General features: G+C 47.3%; 1 protein-coding gene across 10 annotated transcripts in view; it reads left to right on the forward strand.

Moving 5' to 3' along the window:
• Nucleotides 1–21,440, forward strand: part of DAB2IP (DAB2 interacting protein) — a 233,012-nt gene that overhangs the window by 93,880 nt on the left and 117,692 nt on the right. For 7 of the 10 annotated variants that reach the window (XR_007518794.1, XM_049897217.1, XM_049897215.1 and 4 more), the window contains exon 2: nucleotides 13,740–13,843. Coding sequence is in view for 6 of the 10 variants with exons in the window: in XM_049897217.1 (XP_049753174.1) it covers nucleotides 13,740–13,843 (104 nt within the window). In the remaining 4 variants the exon portion in view is untranslated. Of the gene's footprint in view, nucleotides 1–13,739; nucleotides 13,979–21,440 lie in introns of those variants that run through there. The other 3 variants (XM_049897224.1, XM_049897226.1, XM_049897227.1) reach the window with 2 other exon arrangements.

Raw genomic sequence — 21,440 nt, forward strand, 5'->3', positions numbered from 1 at the left:
TAATCAATGCAATTCTTCCATCACTGTTAATCCTTTTCCCTCTCCCTCCCACCCCTGATAACCACTAATAAACTTTGGTCTCTATACATTTGCATTTTCTTGGCTTTTTATGTGAGTGAGATCATACGATATTCGATCTTTTGTGATTGGCTTATTTTGTTCAGCATAATGTCTTCACTCTCCATTCATGCTGCAGCATATATCAAGACTTCATTTCTCCTGCAGTTGAGTAGTATTCCATTGTATGTATGTACCACACTTTGTTTATCCATTCGTCTGTTGATGGGCATTTAGGTTATTTCCACATTTTGGCTATTGTGAATAGTGTTGCAATGAACATTGGTGGACAAATCTCTTTTTGAGTCTCTGCTTTCAAGTCTTTTGGGTATGTACCTAGGAGTGGAATTGCTGGGTCAATTTCTATTTTTAGTTTTTTGAGGAACCATCATACTGTTTTCTACAACATCTATATCATTTTGCATTCCCACCAGCAATGGATAAGGGTTCCAATGTCCCCACATCATCACCAACATTTGTTATTTTCTGTTTTGGCACTGAAGTTTTGTTTTCTCTTCAGGAGGTATTTGGGGAATCAATTCCCACCCCCACCCTGCCCCACCTTCCTCTGCTGTTCCCTGGAAAGGCTGTGCTTGACAGTTGCTGGGAGGAGGGATTTACGAGTGAGCGGCTGAGATGCCTGTGCGCCATGCCGGCTCATGGAGTGGCAGGGTGGTTATTTTTAGCCACCCCGATCTAGTAGAGGCATTTCAGCGTTTGTTCAATATTTAATTATCCATCTGAAATTGGCCCACGTGGCCTTGAGTTTGGAAGCAGCTCTCTGTGCTGTGATTTTCTTTAATTGCATAAATAAGGAAGCAAGGAGAATCTCAATAGCCCTCCAAACAAATAATAATAATGAAAAAAAAAAAAAAAGCATAGACTCAGTACTCAGAAAACACTGGCTCGGTTCCTCGGTCTAGACAGACCACCTGTGTACCAGCAGAGAAGAAAAGCTCGCTAATGACACTGCTCATGCCCTTGCAAAGGCACCAGGGCTGGGTCTGTGAGTCTCAGAGTTCACAGCCGCTTGGATTTTATGTGCGATGGGTTATTCCCCCCCTTCACCTGGCTCTTGTGTTGACTTTGACAGCTGCTGGGCACCCAAGAAATGGTTTTAGGGTTTTTGCTTTTGGAAGTCTTTTTAGCTTTTGTTTCCCTCTTTTCTCTCTGACAGAAGAGCACTGTTGGTGTCTGGGCTGTGTTATTTCTTTTTCCTTGGCCTTTGGAGCTGATCTGTTGACATGGCTGTGAAATCAAAAAGGCTGAGTGCAGGGAGGAAGATGTGGAGGCTGTGAGGCTCTGTCCTCTTCCTTTACCCCCTGGCTGATGCTGGAGCAGAGGGGAGAGGAGGAGAGAGGAGAGCCAGAGGGAGCTGGGCAGCCAGAGATGGGGCCCTTCTCAATGTCGTGCTTGGTGTGGGAGATTGTAGAACATGGATTTGGAAATTGGAAACCAATAAATTGCCAATCTGTAGTAATCTTAGAAAAAAGCAGTTTTCTATCCATTTATACCTCTTTTCTATCAGGGAGACACTGAGTTTGGCTCAGGAGTGTGGCTAGAGTGGGAATCCTGACTGCACAAGTCACTGGACCTCTCTGAGCCCAGAAGCATGTGTAACAAATATATGTAACATGGCAAAGTGTCATTATTATCTGTTTACCCAGAGCCTGAGGGGCTAGTCACAGATCTATTAGGGAGGATTCAGAAACTCAAATGTGATATGTGTGGGGATCTGAAGGCTCATCCAGATGGTTCTTTGGTAGCCCCTCCTCCTTGGGGTGTGCGGCTAGTACAAGTGTGATGTGTACTTTGTTCAGAGCAGCTGAACTTTAGTGAGCCACCTACTATGTCCAAGCCCAGTGCTGGGGGCCTGTGGAGTCTAAAGGGGAAGGTAGTCCTATAATTGGGTTATTGGATGTTGTAGCTGGAAGGGTAGGCTGGGCTTTGAATGATGAGCCATGTGGTGTGAACTCCACCTGGCAGACCACAGGAAGTCAAAGGAAGGTTTTTTAAAAATAATGGTAATAACAACTACCTCCACACCTTGAGCAGCATGTACACAGTGCAAGGCACTATTTTAAGTCTTTTGCATGTGTTTTGTTAAATCCTCATTTTCACAGATACAGTTATCAGCTCCATTTTGCAGATGAGAAAACCGAGGCTCAGACTGGCTAAGTGACTTGCTCAGCATTGCCATCAACTAAGTGGCAGGGTCCAGGATATTTAACCCCCACTGTACTTGGAGTCCTGGTGGTACAGTGGTCAAGAGCTCAGGCTGCTAACCAAAAGGTCAGCAGTTCAAATCCACCAGCCACTCCTTGGAAACCCTATAGGCAGTTCTCCTCCATCCTATAGGGTCGCTATGAGTTGTAATAGACTCAGCGGAAACCGGAGGGAGGGGGTGACTTGACAGGGCTCTGATTTAGGAAAATAGCTATCATAGCAGCATCCAGTGCAAACAGGACTGATGTGTTGTAGGGAGAACAGAGTTGGGAAGAACAAGGTGATAATAGGTGACTAAGGAGCCCTAGTGGTGCAGTGGGTAAGCACTTAGCTGCTAACTGAAAGTTTGGTGGTTGGAACCTACCAGCTGGTTTGTGGGAGAAAGATGGGGCAGTCTGCTCCTGTAAAGATTTACAGCCTAGGAAACCCTGTGGGGCAGTTCTACTCTGTCGTATAGGTTTGCTACAACTCAGGAAACATCCAAAGAAGATGGAAAGAATACAAAGAGTCACTGTACCAAAAAGAACTGGTCGACATTCAACCATTTCAGGAGATAGCAGGTACTAAAGGAAGAAGTCTAAGCTACACTGAAGGCACTGGCAAAAAACAAAGCTCCAGAACTGATGGACTACCAATTGAGATGTTTCAACAAATGGATTCAACACTGGAGGCACTTACTCATCTGTGCCAAGAAATTTGGAAGATAGCTACCTGGCCAACTGACTGGAAGAGATCCATATTTGTGCCCGTTCCAAAGAAAGATGACCCAATGGAATGTTGAAATTATTGAACAACTTAATTAATATCACATGCAAGTAAAATTATGCTGAAGATAATTTAAAAATGGTTGTAGCAGTACATTGACAGGGAACAGTCAGAAATTCAAGCCGGATTCGGAAGAGGGCATGGAGCAAGGGATATCATTGCTGATGTCAGATATAGCTTCGCTGAAAGAAGAGAATACCAGAAAGATGTTTACCTGTGTTTTATTGACTAGGCACAGGCATTTGACTGTGTGGATCGTAACAAATTATGGCTAACATTGCGAAGGATCAGAATTCCAGAACACTTAATTTTGCTCATGTGGAATCTGTACTTAGACGAAAGAAGCAGCCGTTCAAACAGAGCAAGGGGATACCACGTGATTAAAATCAAGAAGAGTGTGTGTCAGAATTGCATCCTTTCACCATACCTATTCATTCTGTATGGTGAGCTGAAAATCCAAGAAGCTGGACTATATGAAGAAGAACAGTACATCAGGATTGGAGGAAGACTCATTAACAATGTGCGATATGCAGATAGCCCAGCCTTGCTTGCTGAAAATGAAGAGGACTTGAAACACTTACTGATGAAGACCAAAGACTGCACCCTTCAGTATGGATTACACCTCGCCATAAAGAAAACAAAAATCTTTACGAGACCAATAAGCAACATCATGATAAATGGAGAGATTTGAAGTTGTCAAGGATTTCATTTTACTTGAATCCACAATCCATGGAAGCAGCAGTCAATAAATCAAATGATGTACTGTGTTGGACAAATCCACTGCTAAAAAAACCTCTTTAAAGTGTTAAAAAGCAAAGATGTCACTTTGAGGACTAAGGTATGCCTGACCTAAGCCATGGTATTTTTAGTCGCCACATATGCATGCGAAAGCTGGGCAATGAAGAAGGAAGACCGAACGAAGAATTGATGCCTTTGAATTATGGTGTTGGAGAAGAATGTTGAATATACCATGGACTGCCAGAAGAACAAACAAATTTGTCTTGGAAGAAGTATGGCCAGAATGCTCCTTAGAAGCAAGGACGGAGGAGAGACTTTGTCTCACGTACTTTGGACATGCTATCAGGAGGGACCAGTCCCTGGAGAAGGACATCATGCTTGGTAGAAAGTCAGCAAAAGAAGAAACCCTTGAACTAGATGGATTGACACAGTGGTTGCAGAAGAGATAGCCTAGAGGAGTCAAAGATGATTGCAGGGTCTGGAAGATGGGAAAACATATCATCACACTTCCTGGGGAATCCTGAAGGAGGGGAGCAGGTTTTGGGGTAGGGGAGGCAGAAGTCAGATTGAGAGAAGCTGACAAGTTTGGGCATTTTCTACATTGCCTCAATTCCACCACGTGTCCCAGAACCAGTTCACAGGTAGATGTTTAGCAGCAAGTAGCTTCAGAGAGCCCAAACTGCAGCCCTCCCTTCCCCATTGACTCTGTCCAAAGTAGGAGTGGACAGTTCAACACGTGGGGAGCACTCCATGACCGGAGGAGCCAGGGTAACCCTTCATGAGGACATTATAGAGGAGGTTCATACATCACAAGGGGGTTCCCTTCCAACCTGGACGGCCCCCCAGCGGACAGATCACCAGTTATGGGCCAGCATCCGCCATCTCTTTTTTTCTTTAAATTATGTTTATGTTGGTACCCTTTCTCCAGTCCACCTCTCAGGATTACAAAAGCAATATATATCCATATGTTGTTGTTAGGTGCCATGGAGTTGATTTCAACTCATGTGACAGAGTAGAACTGCCCCATAGGGTTTTCTAGGCTGTAATCTTTGGGGAGCAACTTGCCAGACCTTTCTCCCATGGAGCTGCTGAGTGGGTTTGAACCGCCAACCTTTCAGTTACCAGCTGAGTCCTTAACCGTTGTGCCACCAGGGCTCCTCTCAGCTGTAGCGGAGGTCAGCAAACTATAGCCCATAGGCCAAATCTAGCCTATTACCTGTTTTTATTGACCTGTGAGGTAAGAAGATTTTTACACTTTGAAATGGTAGAGAAAAAAAAAGAAATTGAAAGAAGAAAATGTTTTGTAATGTGAAAATTATATGGAATTCACATTTCCGTATCCGTAGATAAAGATTTATTGGAACACGGCTGCACTCATTCATTTAGGTATTGTCTGTAGCTACTCTCACACTACAAAGGCAGAGCTGAGTAGCTGCGACAGAGCCCATATGGCCCGCAAGCCTAAAATAGTTACTGTCTGGTCCTTCATGGAAGAAGTTTGCTGACCCCTGAGATACTCTAAAGCCTCCCACTCTCTCCCCAGGGATAACCAGCTTCCTAAAGTTGCTGTGCGCCCTGCCCACGTGTGCTTTTTTTTGCTTCTACTACAGAAGCAAATGCTTCAAAGTAGATAGCACTGCATTGTGTTTTAAAAGTGTATATAGAGAAACTACACACAGCAGAGAAGGGCAAACACATATCTACACTCTGGGACCTCCTTACTCTCCTGCGTTCCAGCAGCACAGAATAAATGCCAGCTCGCTGCCTGCCCTGGAATAGGCCCTGCGGCTGCAAAGAGTCCAGGAGAAAATGCAGGAATAAAAATGGAGAAGGTGACACTTCAGACTAAAACCGCTAGAAATCCTCAGAAAGTAAAGGAGGAAAAAAGAAGCTCAGGGATGAGACAAGCCTTCAAGCCAGTTAATTAATCCTTGGAGTGACCAGAAATCCAGAATGTTCTGGAAGACTGAGAATTCTTTGAAAGTGAGGTCCATCTCAAGATGAGGAATAGGACTCATACACTGTCAGAAGCAGTTGTCAAGGGGCTCAAGTAAAGGAACACAAAGAAGAGCTGGTGACAATGTCTACAGATGCTGTAAGTTTGCAGGACTTATACTGGACTATGCATGAGGCCAACTGGAGACCAAGGAGTGGACTCTTGTCCTGACCTTGTGGAGAGGTCCCACATAGGACCCTGAGATAGAACTGGGAAGAACGTATCTCCTTGGATCTTCCCTCCTGTCCACCTAGGACCGGCTCCAAGCCTGACCCCTTCATGTTCCCTCTGAGGGAGCTGGTGTGCCCCCCTCCTCCATGTGTTCCTCATTGACCCTCATCAGATGCTGGGAAGGGTGCCCTGAACCCTAAGTCCCCCACAGTCATCTCCATGCCTCTCTTCCACCAGACCCCACCTCACCACACCCCGCGCCCCAGCAGCAGCGGGCAGCCTCCACTGATTCTGACTCACATCCTGAACTTAAAGACAATTTGAACTTTGGTCCCAATTCCATTTGAGAGACAATGGAATATCTCAGTTCCGTGTCCTCATGACTCCTTCTTTCCCCCCAAAACAATGTCATGAAAACAAAATGTGAGATCAAATGAGGCATCCCTTATCTCTTTTAGCCTTGTTGATGGGGCTTGGACGTGGCTTAGCAATATATAGGAAGGCCAAGGGACAGGGAAGGAACTCAGCTTCTTGGGCATCCTGCGACTTGCTGTCCTCTCTCATTGACTTCTGCAACATCCTTCCTGCGTGGAGGCTCCTTCCCATCATGGGACAGCTTTTAGAGTCAGAGATCACTGAGCTTGAGTCCTGCCTTCTGCATTTCCTAGCTGTGTGGTCATAGACGTTTTACTTCATGTTTTTGAACCTCAGTTTCTTCCTGTTACAATTAAAGCTGATGGTTCTTACTCCAGGAGTCAGTTTTAGGATAAAAACATGCATTTGTGGCACAGTCACTCTCCGCATTTCCTGATGGTCCATTTTTATTACATACAGATATCCACTTGTTCTAGCACTATTTGTTGAGAAACTATCTTTTCCACCATCAATTTCCCTTGCCACTTTTTTTCAGAAATCAATTGACCATATATGTGTGTATCTGTTTTTGGACTCTCTTCTGTTCCATTGATCTACATGTCTAGCCTTATGCTAATACCACACTGTCTTTACTTTAGCTATATTTCAAGACTGTAAAGTCTTGAAACCAGGTAATATAAGTCTCCCAGCTTGTTTCTTCTTTCTCAAAATTGTTTGGCTATTCTTGGTTCTTGGCTTTTCCATTTAAATTTAAAATGCAGCTTGTCATTGTCTTCAGAAAGCATGCTAGTTTTTTTGTTTGTTTTTCCCTTTTTCTGAGTTTATTATTTATTTAGTTAACAAAAGGAAGTGGATCGAATTCACTGGTAACACATCTCAAGAACCTGCTAGGGCTCTGAGTGGAATTGCATTGAATCTACAGGTCAATTTGAGTAGAATTGTCATGTAATGATACTAAGACTTCCAGTCCTTGAACACGGTGTATTTCTGCATTTATTTGGATCTTTAATATCTCTCAGCAGTGTTTTGTACTTACTAGTGTATGGTCTTGCACATGTTTTGTCAAACTTATTCCTAAGTAGTTTTTATGCTTTTTGTTAAGAATAGTGAAGGGCCCGAGATGTTCCCCTACTTGCAAGCTAACAAGTTAGCCTGGTAGAGCTTCATGGATGCCGGCAGAAGACGTAAGTCTCCTGGGTGAGAGACAAAGGACTCTGTGACTAACGGCAGAGCAGGTAATGAGCTTCATGTCTCTATTGGTTCCTCTTCCCCCAAATAATGATCTATTCTGGAACATAATATCTGGGTTAAAATCAAGGTGTCCACAGGGCTGCATTTCTTCTGGAGGCTCTAGGGTAGTATTTGTTCCTAGCCTTTTCCAGCTTCTAGAGGCTGCCCATATTCCTTGGCTTCTGGCCCCTTCCTCCATCTTCAAAGTACATCACTCCAACCTCTGCTTCCATTGTCACATCTTCACTCCCTCTGCTTCCGTTGTCACTTTCACCCTCTCTAACTCTGACCTTCCTGATGCCCTAACAACCCTGTGATTACACTGGGCCCACTTGGGTAATGCCCTCCAGCCAAAGACCATCAGGAACACATCTGTAGTTGAACAGTTTGGGTTTATTACTCATTGCAGTGAGGAGAATACACACCATGGGGAACCATGGGCTTGTCAGCAAAAGTGCGTTAGTAAGAATCTATTATAGGATTTGGTGTTTGGTTGAGTGATTTTGGGAGGATCTAAGGAATCCCAGGGTGGCACAAATGGTTACACACTCAGATACTACCTGAAAGGCTGGTGGCTTGAACCCACCCAGAGGCACCTCCAAGAAAGACCTGGCGATTGACTACTGAAAAATCAGACGTTGAAAACTCTGTGGAGCACAGTTCTACTGTGACACACATGGGGCCGCCATGAGTTGGAATTGAGTAGATGGCAACTTTGTTTTTTTCTCTAAGAAAAGGATGTTCATTGTAGATTGGATGCTGTCAGAAATCGGGGACAATTCTATGACTGTGAATCTCAGATCTTATCTATAGGGAGAGGAGACTAGCACAAGAGTAAAGCTGTAATTGGTTAAGAAGCAGTGGTCTCTTGTTTTAACTGAGAGAGGGGAAAGTTTGGTGTTTTGTGGGTGGCACAGTGGCTTTGTTTTTGTCGGTTGCTTAGACAGAATTAGGAAGTGGCCTTGTTTGGTAACCTTGTCTGAGGTTGGCATTCCATAAGATTCTCTATGTTCAGAAGGAGAAAAACGTGGCTTAGCTGTGAATGCCAGACCAGCTTCTGGAAGTCAGGGATTGTTTCTTTTTTTTCACCAGGAAATTTACATTGGTACTATGTGTGTGTATAGTTCTATGCCATTTTATCACATGTATAGATTTGTGTAGCCACCACCACATTCAAAATACAGAACTAGCCCATCCCCTCGAAGACCTCCCTTGTGCTGCCTACCCATCTCTAACCCTGGGCAACCACTAATCTGTTTTCCAGCTCTATAATTTTACCATTTTGAGAATGTTATATAAATGGAATCATACAGTATGTGACCTTTTGATACTGGCTTTTTTTCACTCAGCATAATACCCTGGAGGTACATCCAAGTTGTTGTATCGATACTTTGTTCCTTTTTATTGCTGAGTACTATTCCAGGGTGTGTGTATTAGTTTTCTATTGCTGCTATTAACAAGTTACCACAAATTTAGTAGCTTGAACAACACAAATTTGTTATCTTGCAGTTCAGTAGGTCAGAAGTCTGCCATAGGTCTTATGAAAAAAATTCATTTCCATGCTCATTTGAATTGTTGGCAGAATTCAGTTCCTTGTGGTTGTAGAACCGAGGTTCCAGTTTTCTTGCTGGCTGTCAGCTGAGGGCCTGTTCCAGCTTCTAGATGCCACCTGCATTCTTTACGTTTTGACTGACTCTTCTCCATCTTTAAAACCAGCAATGGCAGGTCAAGTCCCTTTCATGCTTACAATCTCTTCTGTTGTCGCATCTCTTTGACTCACTCTTCTGCCTTCCTCTACCACTTTTAAGGACTCGTGTGATTAGATTGCCCCGTTCAGGTAGTCGAGGACAGTCTCCCCTTCTGAAAGTGCTTAGCCTTAATTGCATCTGCAAAGTCCCTTTTGCCATGTAAGGCAACATATACCCAAGTTCTGGGAGTTAGTATGTGGATATTTTGGGGAGCCATTTTTCTGCCTTACACGTTATGAATGCACCACAATTTGTTTAACCATTCACCTACTGAGGGGTGTTTTGGTTGTTTCTCGATTTTGGCTTTCACAAATAAAGCTGCTATGAACATTCTTGGAAAAGAAAAAATGTATATAAGTGGATTGCACTCTGTTTCCTTTTGCAACTTGCTGTTTCCACTCACCCTCGTTTTTCCGAGTTTTATTAATGTTTGTCTATATAGATCCAAGTCTTCTGCAGTGCCGTTGTATTCCAAGTAAATAGTGCCCCCTGGAGTTGTACCCTCTGCCTCAAAGTTTTGTAGTCCACTGAATGACTGTCCCGAGGGACATTCACTCATTTCCCTATTGATGGAAATTTAGGTTGCTTCCAACTTTTGCTACTACAAACAGAGCTGCAGTAAACATCTTTAAGCAGATTCCCACATGCCCAGGATGAAGCGTTTTTCTAGACCGGACACGTAGGAGGGGAATTTCTGGTCCTAGAGTATGCATGTTATGAGTTTCAACTAGCTATTGTCTAATTGTTCTCTAAACCCTTTTCTCTCCCCATTTGCCAGCAATGACAAAAGAATTACCTGCATCCCCACCAACATTTGAAGTCACTTCTTTTTAGTTTTTGCCTGTCAAAGAGTATGAAATGATATCTGGTAGTTTCAATTTTCATTTTCCTGATCCAGCACACACACACCCCCACACCCCACCTCCTCTTTCCAGACCCTTGCTGCTTTTCTCCTGACGTCAATATTAGAGGTCACTGCCTCTACCTGTTTTTAAGCATTTAGATCTGGGCGGTACAACCCCGACAACTGAAATTTGGTGTCTTGTCTGAAATTACAGGATGTTCCTCAGGCCTCCATGTTTCCGTGGGAACAAGTAACAGTCATCCTTCATGATTAGGTGGTATCCATGGCAACCAAGCCAGCAGCATTTGAATGAAACCGATTTTTTAAATTTATTTTTTGCAAACACATGAAGGCTAAAATACATTTTTCTGGCTATGGCTTCCAAGAATAGGAAGACAGCCTGGTCTTTCCGGTAAAATGCAGACTCTTTTGACCTTGCTGTTTGAAAGGGGATCCAGAGTCAGCTGGTCCTGTGGCCTGATTTGGCAGACTAGTTGTCTGGGAGGTCATGTGGAGGTCACAAAGTGAGTCTGAGCTGAGGGAATACTCCTGAACCAGTGCTCCAAAGTCTGGGGAAACTGTCAGAGGTTGGCCAGTTCTCCCTCTCTGTGACCCATCCCTCGGGACACCTCCTTCATGCTGTGTGACCTTAGCAGAGTCACTTATCCTTTCTGGGATTCTGCTCGCACCAGCTATGCTGGTTAGACCTCCAGGCTCAGGAAGTCCAAAGCCCCAGTGTCCACTCCTCCAGATTAAAAAGAAGTGCTGTTAAATGAAAGGCCAAAGGCAGCAGTGCTTGGGTCAAGGACTCTGGGGCCAAATTCTCAGAGGCTGAGTTGGGATCCAGAGAGTCAACTTTCTGCCTTCTTTTCCTGTGTAAAATGAAGAGGTTTTTTTGGGGGAATGGGGGAGTGGAGATGGTCACTGCTCTTCCTGCCTGACTCACTGGAGAGATGAATCAGGAGCTCAGAGAAGGAAAGGGGCTGGCCTGGAGTCACACAGCATGCAGTGGGCAGAGCCAGGGCTAAACTCAGCCTCAGGTTGTTCCCACCTGTGTGTACTTAGCCTTCTCTGAGGCCCTGAGTGTGGTTTTTGAAGGGGCCTTAGTTTCAGGTGCTCTCCTACTTGGGAGAACTTTGGGGGAAGCCACTTTTGCCTCTCAGAGTCTCAATTTCCTTACCCAGAAAATACCACAGTTGTCAAAGCTGTCATGTGAGAATTGGAAATGATATTTGGAAAGGGTCCAAAACATGCATTCTCAACGGGAGTGATATCGCCCCCAAGCGGGGGAGAATTGATTCTTGGAGGGTAAAAAGATCTTTTTTTTTTTTCTGTATAAAGCCTAATATGCATACAGTACATAAAAGATATACTACGTATCTGTCACTATAAGTTGGAATTGACTCCACGGCAATGGATTTTCTTTTTGGTTATATGTCTGTGGCAAGGAACCCTGGTGTCACAGTGGTTAAAGTGCTTGACTGCTAACTGAAAGATCGGTGGTTTGAACCCATCAGCCACTCTGTGGGAGAAAGATGTGACAGTCTGCTTTGAAAAGATTACAGCCTTGGAGACCCTATGGGACGGTTCTGCTTTGTCCTATAAGGTCACTATGAGTCAGAATTGACTTGACAGTAACAGGTTTTATATATCTGATATTAAAATTTAATGGGTGGGGGCGATTAGGAAAAAAAAAGTCTAAAAAGACTCCTTCCCCACAAAAGCAAACCCATGGCTGTTTAGGGTATTGGGTCAGTAGAGAGCCTGGCCTGGCCCACACCCTGCCCTGGATGTTTGGTGTGGTCACAGGCATGTCGCAGCTTCTCTCAGAGCCTGGTTTCCCCATCTGTAGGCAAAGGAGGTCCCCATCAGCTTGGTGAGTGGGGATGGGTCTCATTCTCTGGTTCTCTGGTCCTGCATGCTTAATCAGTTGGGGGTCAGCAGGAACCAGATGGCATACTCTGAGTAGGATGATTTGAGGAGGGTTTGAGTAAAGGACAATTTATGAAGGTGTGGGTAGGTATGGGGAACCATAGGGGTGGTACAGGACCCCAGAGCTAGTGAGAGCTGAGGCTGATCCACCGAGGCCCTAAGGGGGAGGAGAGGGCCCAGGAGAGAGGGTCATCTTGATAGTAGCTGGAATCTTCAGTGGAGGGATGCAGCCAGCCCAGGTAGCTCTTCTCCCTCCCTGATCTTCTGCCAAGGCTCCCCATTGATCAAACCCCATGGAAGCTGGAGGGTTGGGGAGCTCAGCTGATATGGTCTATACAGGTTAGCCCCCTGGAGCAGAAGGCAGGGCAGAGAAGGATGGAGAATGGAATTGGAGGCCAATGGAAAGATACCTGGGGAAGGTACCAGGGTTCCCCTTCAGGTTCCTTTGATGCCCAGGACCCTGTATGAATGCCCAGGTCGTGTGTCCTGTGGTATATGCCCTTGTATGTGCGTACATTGGCGGGTAGCTGGGAGCGGGCCATGGGTTCACATGCTGGAGTGTCTGCATGAACACGAATGTGTGCATTGGTTTGCCGGGGCGTGCGCCTCTGGCTGTGCCCCCCTGTGTGTTCACAGATACTAGAGGAAATCTCCACCCAGGCATTTTTCTTCTTTGCAAGTCGACAGGGCTTTACCCAGCGCCCCTGTGTACCAGGCTCCGTGCAGGGCACTGGGCGCATGGAGATACAGCTGGCTTGGGCTCTGGTGTTAAGGAATTCTGCAGGCGAGCAGAGAATTCTCTCTCTCGCTCACACACACACACACACACACATACATACACGCATGAACACACACACACAGTTGCAAAGTGAGAATGTTGATAGGAGAGACTTGGGACTGGCTGTTGCTATAGGAGCCATAAGGCGGCTGAGAGCTGGGGCTGGAGGGAGTCACAAAGGACCTCCTCCATAGGCTGTAGGATGGGTCCTACAGGTGGAAGGATGCAGGAAGGGAGTCCTTGGGGCACAAAGGAGAAGGGGCAACCCATGCCAAGTGTGGTACGAGGGGACCAGTGAGGAGAGTGGCTGGCGGCCTGATTGGAGGCACTCGGGAGGTTTTAAGCAGGTGTGCTCTAGTGTGGTTAAAGGTTTTGGAATGAGCCGTCATTACTTAAAAGTCAGAATGTTTCATGTTTAAAAAAAAACCCCCAGATTTCCAGCTTCTGGAACCATAGGAAGCTATGGCTGCACTGGGCCCCTCATTGCTACACAGCAATAACCAGCTGGAGCTCAGCAGCTGGCTACTTTCCTTGATTTTGTTACCTGCCTGGCCCCTGCAGGCATCCCATGTTTGCAACCCCAGGAAAAGAAGGTCTGAATGGGAAGCCACAGGCCACAGATTTTCATGTTTAAAGGGACTTGGAAGGTCATCCAAGCTCCCATCCAGTGCGGCATCCCAGGAGGGGACCTCAGACAGTCACCTGGTGCTTGGATACCTCCAGTGACAGGAAGCTCACTACATCACAAGATACATGGTTTGAAGTGTGGACTTTTGGGGACCATTTTGTCTGTTGTCCTGGCCAGGACGAGAGTGGCAGGAGGGCCTGACTGGGTGGCCTTGATTGTCTTTGTTCAACCTTTCTCTCTTGTGTCGACAGAGTCGCCCCAAGAAAGGCCGGGCTCCCGGCGCAGCCTGCCTGGCAGCCTCTCAGAGAAGAGCCCCAGCATGGAGCCCTCGGCTGCTACACCGTTCCGGGTCACGGTAACTATCTCTGCGTCACCACCGCCACCACTGCCAGCACCATCACCACCTCGCCCGGGTTGCTGCTGTGCGGCCCCGTGGCCCCCCTTCCTGGAGCCTCACGGATGGGAGAGCACCCAGCCACCCTTGCTCTAGGTATCCGATCACTCGGCTGCTCCCCTCCCTGTGGCTCTGCCCCACCCTGGGGGCCACGCGGGGGCCCCACCCCTTGAGGGAGGAGACAGGCGGAGGACAGACAGCTCTGAAGGCCGAGGGGTCCGGAGTTAAACTGGCCCCTGGAGGGAAGAGGCTAGTGTTACGGCAGTTAAACGCACCCTCACTTGTGCGCGTTTACACCGTGCTTTCCTCGCCTCATGGCCAAAAAACACCATGCACGGTTTTTGCTTCTGTATTTTAACATCTCTGAAAGTGAGACAGACCTTGGAGTTGATGGTGTGTCATAATTTAATTGTGGTGTTTTTTTCTTCCATAGTGGCACAGGAAATAATGCTGTGTCTTACAACTCATGGTATCTTAGAATGGACAAAACATGGTGTATATCTCTTAGCTATTGAAGTTAGTGAGCCCTGTCGGCACATGCTTTTCAAAAATTTTATTGTGGTGAAAAATATATATAACATAAAAGTTGCCCTTTTAACCATTTTTAAGTGTAAAATTCAATGGCATTAATTACATTCACAGTGTTATGCAACCTTCGCCATTATCTGTTTTCCAAACTTTTTCATCACTCCAAATGGAAACTCTGTACGCATTTAAGCAGAACTCTCCCTTCTTCCTTCCCCTACCCTGTTAACCCCGGTCTACTTTCCACCTCTGTGACTTTACCTATTGTACATATTTCGCGTAAGAGGAATCATACAGTATTTATTCTTTTGTGTCTGGCTTGTTTTACTTAGCATAACATAATAAAAAAAATTTTTTTTTAACATAATATTTTCAAGGTTTATCTGTGTTGTAGTATATATCAGTACTTCACTCCTTGTAATGGCTAAATTATATTCATGTATGTATATACTACCTTTTGTTTTTCCGTTAATCAGTGAGTATTTGGATTGTTTCCACCTTTTGCCTATTGTGAATAACGCTGCTGTGAACATTGGTGTACATGTATCTGAGTAGCTGCTTTCAAGTCTCTTGGGTATATACCCAGGAGTGGAATTGCTGGGTCGTTTGGTGTTTCTATATTTAACATTTTGAGGAACCATCAAATTGTTTTCCACACTGGCTATACCATTTTACATTCCCAAGAGCAACACACTCGATTTTTTAAATTACAAACCTTAACAACTATGTGGAAATAGAACCTAGTGACCCTAAATGTCTGACTCTTCCTGCCCCTCTGAATCTTGGACCGTTTTTGCTACACACATGCAGACAGTATGTGTCCCTCACTTCTACATTCGGCAAGGTGTGCCTGTCTATCCAGTGCTCTGCCAGGCATCGGAGAAGAACTAGACACATTCTCTCCCCCATGGAAGCCACGGTCTGTGTGGAAGCTAGGTGTTTGATCCTGTGTTCATCAATTCATCCATTCAGCAGTTTCTGTGGAGTACGTGCATGTGCCCCAGGCACCGTTCTAGGGGCTGAGGCTGGGCGGGAGGAGCTGTCCCAGAGAGCACAAGAGGGACAAAGCCCCTGACTTTATGAGCTCACCTGCTCACGATGGAGACAAGTGCTGTGAAGGAGAAAAGTAGGCTGCTGTGACAGAGAAAGCCAGGAGGGCTTCCTTGAAGTGGTGTGGTCAGAGCTGCTATTTGAGCAGAGGTCCAAGGGTTGAGGAGTCAGCCCTATGAGGAGTAGGGGAGAGAGGGTTTTGGGTGTGCAGTATATAGGCCTACCATCACCGTACAGTGTGATACGGGGTTCCAGGTGGGGAAAGGTGTCCCAGGGAAGTTGACTTTTGAGCTGGGTCTTGGAGGCTCAGTAGAAATTAGGTAGGCAGGGACAGTGAGAGGGAATTCTTGGTTCAGGGAGGTTGGGGGCGGGCAGCAACTGTAATGGCATAGAGGCACACTGGAAATGGACGTGTTAATGGAATGGAGAAATGTGTGGTGGGACCGGAGTTGAGGAGATCTCGAGAACAGGATAGGAGGCGAAACTGAGAAGCTGGGCCCCATCTGGGTCACAGGGAGCCTCCAGTGCCAAGCTAAGGGGATGCAGCTTTCTGCAGGGCCACTGATTCTCCCACCTGTCTGTGTGTCATAAAAGTGCTTTTAAAAAAATGTAGGTTCTTGGGCCCCTCAAGATTTTAGCTCAGAGGGCCAGGAGTAGAAGTGATTCTGAGCCCCAGGCTGGTAGACCGATCTCTGGTCAGCAAGGAGGAAATGGAAGCCAGTAGAGGGCGAGATTTCATGGTCACTCCCCTGAGAGCTGGACTCAGCCTGCAGGGAGGGCCAGGAGGCTGGCACTAGGGTGACCCCACTCCCATCAACTGGAGTTGAGGCCAAGTTCTGCCCTCTGTGAACTCTTGGGACCATAGCAGGCAGGGCTGAGCCTTCAGGGGGCGTTAGGAAACAATGACTAATAATAAAAATGGCCACCTCCATTGGAGTACCTACTATGTGCCAGGCAGTATACTCACTGTCTTACGTACATGATCTCTTAATCCTGCAGCAATCCCAAAGCTGATGCTTTGATAGTTCCATTTTACAGATGAGAAAACTAAGGCTCAGAGAGATGAAGTTACTCATTCAGACTCCAACTGCTAATAAATGGTGGAGCCAAGATTTAGACCCAGGTCTGTCCTATAGGGTCGCTATGAGTCGGAATCGACTTGACAGCAGTGGGTTTAGTGGTTTTCTCTCTTAGCACACGCCTCCTCTGGCTGTGGGGAGGAGGATCCGCTGCCCCTACGCCCTCGCAGAATCCCATCAACACGGCGTTTTATCTTTTTTCTTTCCTTTTGCTGGTCTAATGGTCGTATCATCACACCTTGAAGTTGTTATAATTTGCAGCTCTTTAATTGCCAGCTAGGCTTGGTGTTTTTCCTGTAGTGGTATCTTCTCTCTGTTTTCTGGTGTGAAAACCACCTGAGGATCAGAGCCAGAGCTAGCTTTCTGAACCACAGGTGGCCTAGGAACCACAGTCCTGCCTCCCACCTGTGCAATCAGGGTCTTCAGAATAGGAAGTGTGCTCATGGTCACCATTTTATCCACTCCTTGTGGCAACCCTGTGGGGAGGTGCTAGTAGTATCCCTGGTTCACAGACAAGGAAACTAAGGCTTTAGAGAGGTAAGGTTATTTGCTTGGCGTCACATGGCTCCTGAGTGACAGAGGTGGATGTGGAAGCCAGGTTTGCTGGACATTAAAGTTTTGTGTCCTTCTCAGAGCACCTTCAGCCCTCTTCTATGTGCGGCAATTCGTGGAAGTGGTGTGAGTTGAGTTTCTATCCTTGGTTGGGTCTCAGAGCTGCGGCATTGGAGAGCTCAGAGCCGGGAATGTGAATTCAAGTCCTGGCCCTTCCATGACCTGTGTAACCTCAAGCTAGTCACTCAGCCTCTCTGAGCCTTGCATCTTCATCAGTAAAATGTGGAATGACACCCTTCCTTGAAGGACAGTGGTGGGGGCTCAGCGTGACCATGTCTAGCCCAGGGCTAATCCATGGTAGGTGCTTAGTAGAAGAAATCCAGCATTACAATCTGGGTTGCCTTTCCCTTTTTGGCTCCAGAGCAAGAAAGATCTGGGGAGGATTGGGGTGGTGGGCGCAAGACAGAGTGTTTGTAGGGAAGGTTAGAGGTGAGCCCAGCTTTGGATTTGGGGGCAGACTTGTACACAGACCCTGTGCAGGGCCAGAAGTACACCCTCTCCCCACCTCTAGCCCCGTGCACACGCTCGCTCACACAGCTACCTGCTCGTACTCAGCTGATCACTACTCTGTGTAGACCCCCGAGGGAACCTGGTGAACATGGTTTTGCCTGGGGGAGGCAAGGAAGACACCACAGGGTATACTTGAATAATTGGCCACCTTTGCTGCCGTTTCAAACCTGGGTGATGGCACATCACCGCCTCTCACCAGGGGTGCCCCTTTGCAATGATGTAGTTTAACAGGGAGTCAGCATTTTGGGGTAATAGGCCTCATTCCGTCCACCTCCTGCATGAAAACTGAGGCCTGGGCTGTGTGCACCTTCACACATGGTGCTTACCACTTTTGTAAGTCAGCCTGGGACCTGCAGCCATCCTGGGATGGGCACAGGGGGCTCAGCTCTAGTCCTACCTCCACTTTTTGGAGACCCTTGGAGACCTCAGTTTCCCCTTGTGGAAAATGAGAAGGGTGGCCTTTGTAAGACAACACACTGCTTGGGCAGACCAATAAAACCCAAACCAAACCAGTTGCCATCAAGTCCGTTCTGACGCATGGCGACCCCATGTGTTGAGAGTAGAACTGTACTATATAGGGTTTTCACGACTGTGACCTTTCAGAAGCAGTGCACCAGAAATGTTTTGGCGCGTGGCTAAGAGAAGGGCTTTAGAGTCAGCAGACTTGGGTCTAAGGCTTGGCACAGCTTCATACCAGCTTTGTGATTTGGGCAAGATATGGAACGTTTCTGAGCTTCAGTCTTCTCATCTGTGAGCTCTAATAAGTCCTGCCTTGTGAGACTTAAATAAAATATGTAAAGGATTTAGCACAGTGTCTGCCACACGGAAGAGCCTTAGTAAACCAAAATCAGTTGCTGTTGGATTGACTCCGATTCATGGTGACTCCATGAATGTCAAAATAGAACTGTGTTCCATAGGGTTCTCGGTGGCTGCTATTTCAGAAGCAGATCACCAGGCCTTTCTTCCGAGATGCCTCTGGGTGGACTTGAACCTCCCACTTTTTGGTTGGCAGTCAACTGCATTGACTGTTTGTACCACCCACTGACAAAGCCTCAGTAGATCGTGATTATTCTGTGGAGGGTCCAGGGTTCTCTGCAAATTAATCTTTCAACTGCCTTGATTATTTGCAGGCCTGGACCACCATGTACGGTTAGACAGTTTGTGCACTGTACAAAGACCCCACCGGGGAGTAAGCAGGGCTGAAACGAGTCCAGCTTTGCAGTCTGCATCTGTCCAGAGGGATGTCATATGTATTTTATGGACTAGCTTCAGAGAAGTTGAGAAACTTGCCTGAGGTCAGTGTTGATGGGGACTAGGAGCCAGTTGTTTTGGCTCCTAAATTAGCTCCCCACACCCAGCACTGGTGGCCCTCTGACTCTTCTGCTGCAGCTGATCCTGATTCCTCACTTTGTTGAGCACAGAAGGGTTGTACTGCCCCTCTGCATTACCCTGCACTCAAGGGCCCAAGAAAACCTCCTGAGATGGCCCTCGGGGGATAAAGGAAGGGCTTCCCTGGGGCCTAGGCACCTTCTGGAATTCCAGTGATAGGGGCTTAGACCCATAGCTGTGCTCACCAGGCCAGTAGGGCTGGGGTCAGAGGGCAAGGTGGGTTTCATTGTAGACCTGTGGCAACATGGAGGAGCCTGTGGCAGGACCAGGAGATATGGGGGCTGTTCTCTAGATGCTCCAGAGCAGAAGTCAGGGGGTTCAAGGCTAGAACACTGGGCTGAGCACACAAGGGCTGCCCACCTGATACAACTTCCTTATACCTACCAGTGGGGTTGGGGGACAGGGGAGGGGTTCCCCAGGCCCACATGGGAGTAAGATGGAGGAAGGGGGCTAGAAGCAAGTGATCAAAGGGACCTCTGCCCATCTCCGACCACTGGCTGTCAGGCTCTAAAAAAATGAACAAATGAGTAACTACAGGTCATGTTTTTTGAACACCGACTATGCACTGGACACTGGATGAGGCCCCCTGAGATATGTTCTCTTGAATTCTTGCAACAACCAATACAGAGACAGTGGTGTTCTCATGTCCATTTTGTAGATGAGGAATCTGAGGTACAGCAGGGTGAAGTCACTTGCCCAAGGTCAGATGGATGGTAAGACTGAGATATGAGCCCAGATCTGGCTGCTCTGTACCAGTAGCATCTCCTAGAAGGGAGTGCAGGAGGGAAGGGAGGCAGCCAGCAAGCTGGGCACCCTGGACCTCCACAGACTGTCAGTCAGGCTGAGTCCAGGAGCTCAGTATGTGCCCACCCCACTTCCTGAGGCCCAGGGGCCTTAGCAGCAACAGTGTGCTGCCCCGTCACCCTCCATCCCATATTAGAGAATCCCATGGTTTGGTTTGGAGAGTAAAGAGATGGTGACTGTGACTGGTCTCCCCACTGAGTCCCTCAGCCTAGCGCCTTCCCCAGACCCGGCCTCCCTGTTTTGGGCTGGGTCCTCCCTCCCTTTTTCCTCTGCCCACTCCCTCCCACCGACCTTGAGGAAATCTGGCAGGGCCGGAGTGTGGGAGGTGGCAGAGGCTCTGGGAGACTTGACAGCAAATTGATTCCTCCTCAGGAAGTTGAAAGTGGAGAGTCGTGTTTGAAGGTTTAGCTGAAATTAGGTCTCATGGCTATTTTTTGCAAGATGGAGAAGGAGAAGTGTCAGGGTGGGGAACGTCCAGGGGGCTGAGAGAAGCCACAGATAAACTCAGTACTGGTTGATTGCACATTGCTCCTAGAAGCAAATCTTTGGTTCCTTCCACATATTTTCAGTAGGCTCACCCTAGGTTGTTCTGATGCTGTGACAGAGGTGTGCCTAAGATGGTATTGGCGCCCAAAACAAGGGGAAGTTACCTCTGGTTAGGAAGGTGCAGGGAAGAATTCCGAGAGGAGGGACCTTTGGGACTGGGCTTTGAAGGATGTGTAGGAGTTTGTGAGGAACAAGGAGAGAAAAATAGTCTAGGTACAGGGGGAGCTATATAAATAGTAACAAGCTAATGGTCTTGTGTGATTGGAGTATTGGGTAGATTTGGTGGCATGAGGGAGAGGGAGCTGGAAAGAAAAGTGAGGGGTCTTGGTTGGTGATCTAAAAACTTTTGTTTAGGCTTTCTCCTATAGGACACAGGAGCCACAGGGGACGATGGGTAGGAGTGGAGCCTGCAGGAAGTCTCACCCTCACCGCACTTCCCGCTCCTGCAGCTTCCCTGCACCCTCCCCTTGTTCAAGCCCCCTGTCTCTCTTACACACACAGACACAGGCACATAAACACAAGCATGCAGGTCTGTGGGCGACCCCCGCTTACCTCCACCAGTGTGTAAAGGCTGTTGGAAATTACCTGGTCCAACTCCTCCCTGTACAGCAGGGGGAACAGAGGCCCAGAGAGGAGGGTCCTTTCCTGAGCTCACATAGCATGACTGGAGTTGAGCCCAGGTCTTGCTTTCCCTGTCCAGTGCCCCTCACCCCTTGCTCCTTCCTATACCTGGACATCAGCTGCCCACATTGGAGCTGAACTCTCGTCATGTTTCCTGGGAGGAGGGGGCTTGAGAGAATGGGGATGCAAGAGTCCAGCTTCCTGTGGAGGCACCTGATGGCTCCTTCCCACTAATCAACACACTGCTACCTCCTGGCCACTGGGCCCCACCACTGGCTGCAGCTGGACCCACAGTTTGGGCTGGAGGCTACCTGGGAGGGTGACTTGAAAGGCAGGAAAGGGGCATTCTCTGCTCCCTATAAGGTCTGCCTCAGCTATCCCCCATTAGTGCCCCTTCTCTACTAAGGTGATTTCAACTGGGC

The sequence above is a fragment of the Elephas maximus genome, chromosome 9, assembly GCF_024166365.1.
Source record: "Elephas maximus indicus isolate mEleMax1 chromosome 9, mEleMax1 primary haplotype, whole genome shotgun sequence".
Lineage (NCBI taxonomy): Eukaryota > Metazoa > Chordata > Mammalia > Proboscidea > Elephantidae > Elephas > Elephas maximus.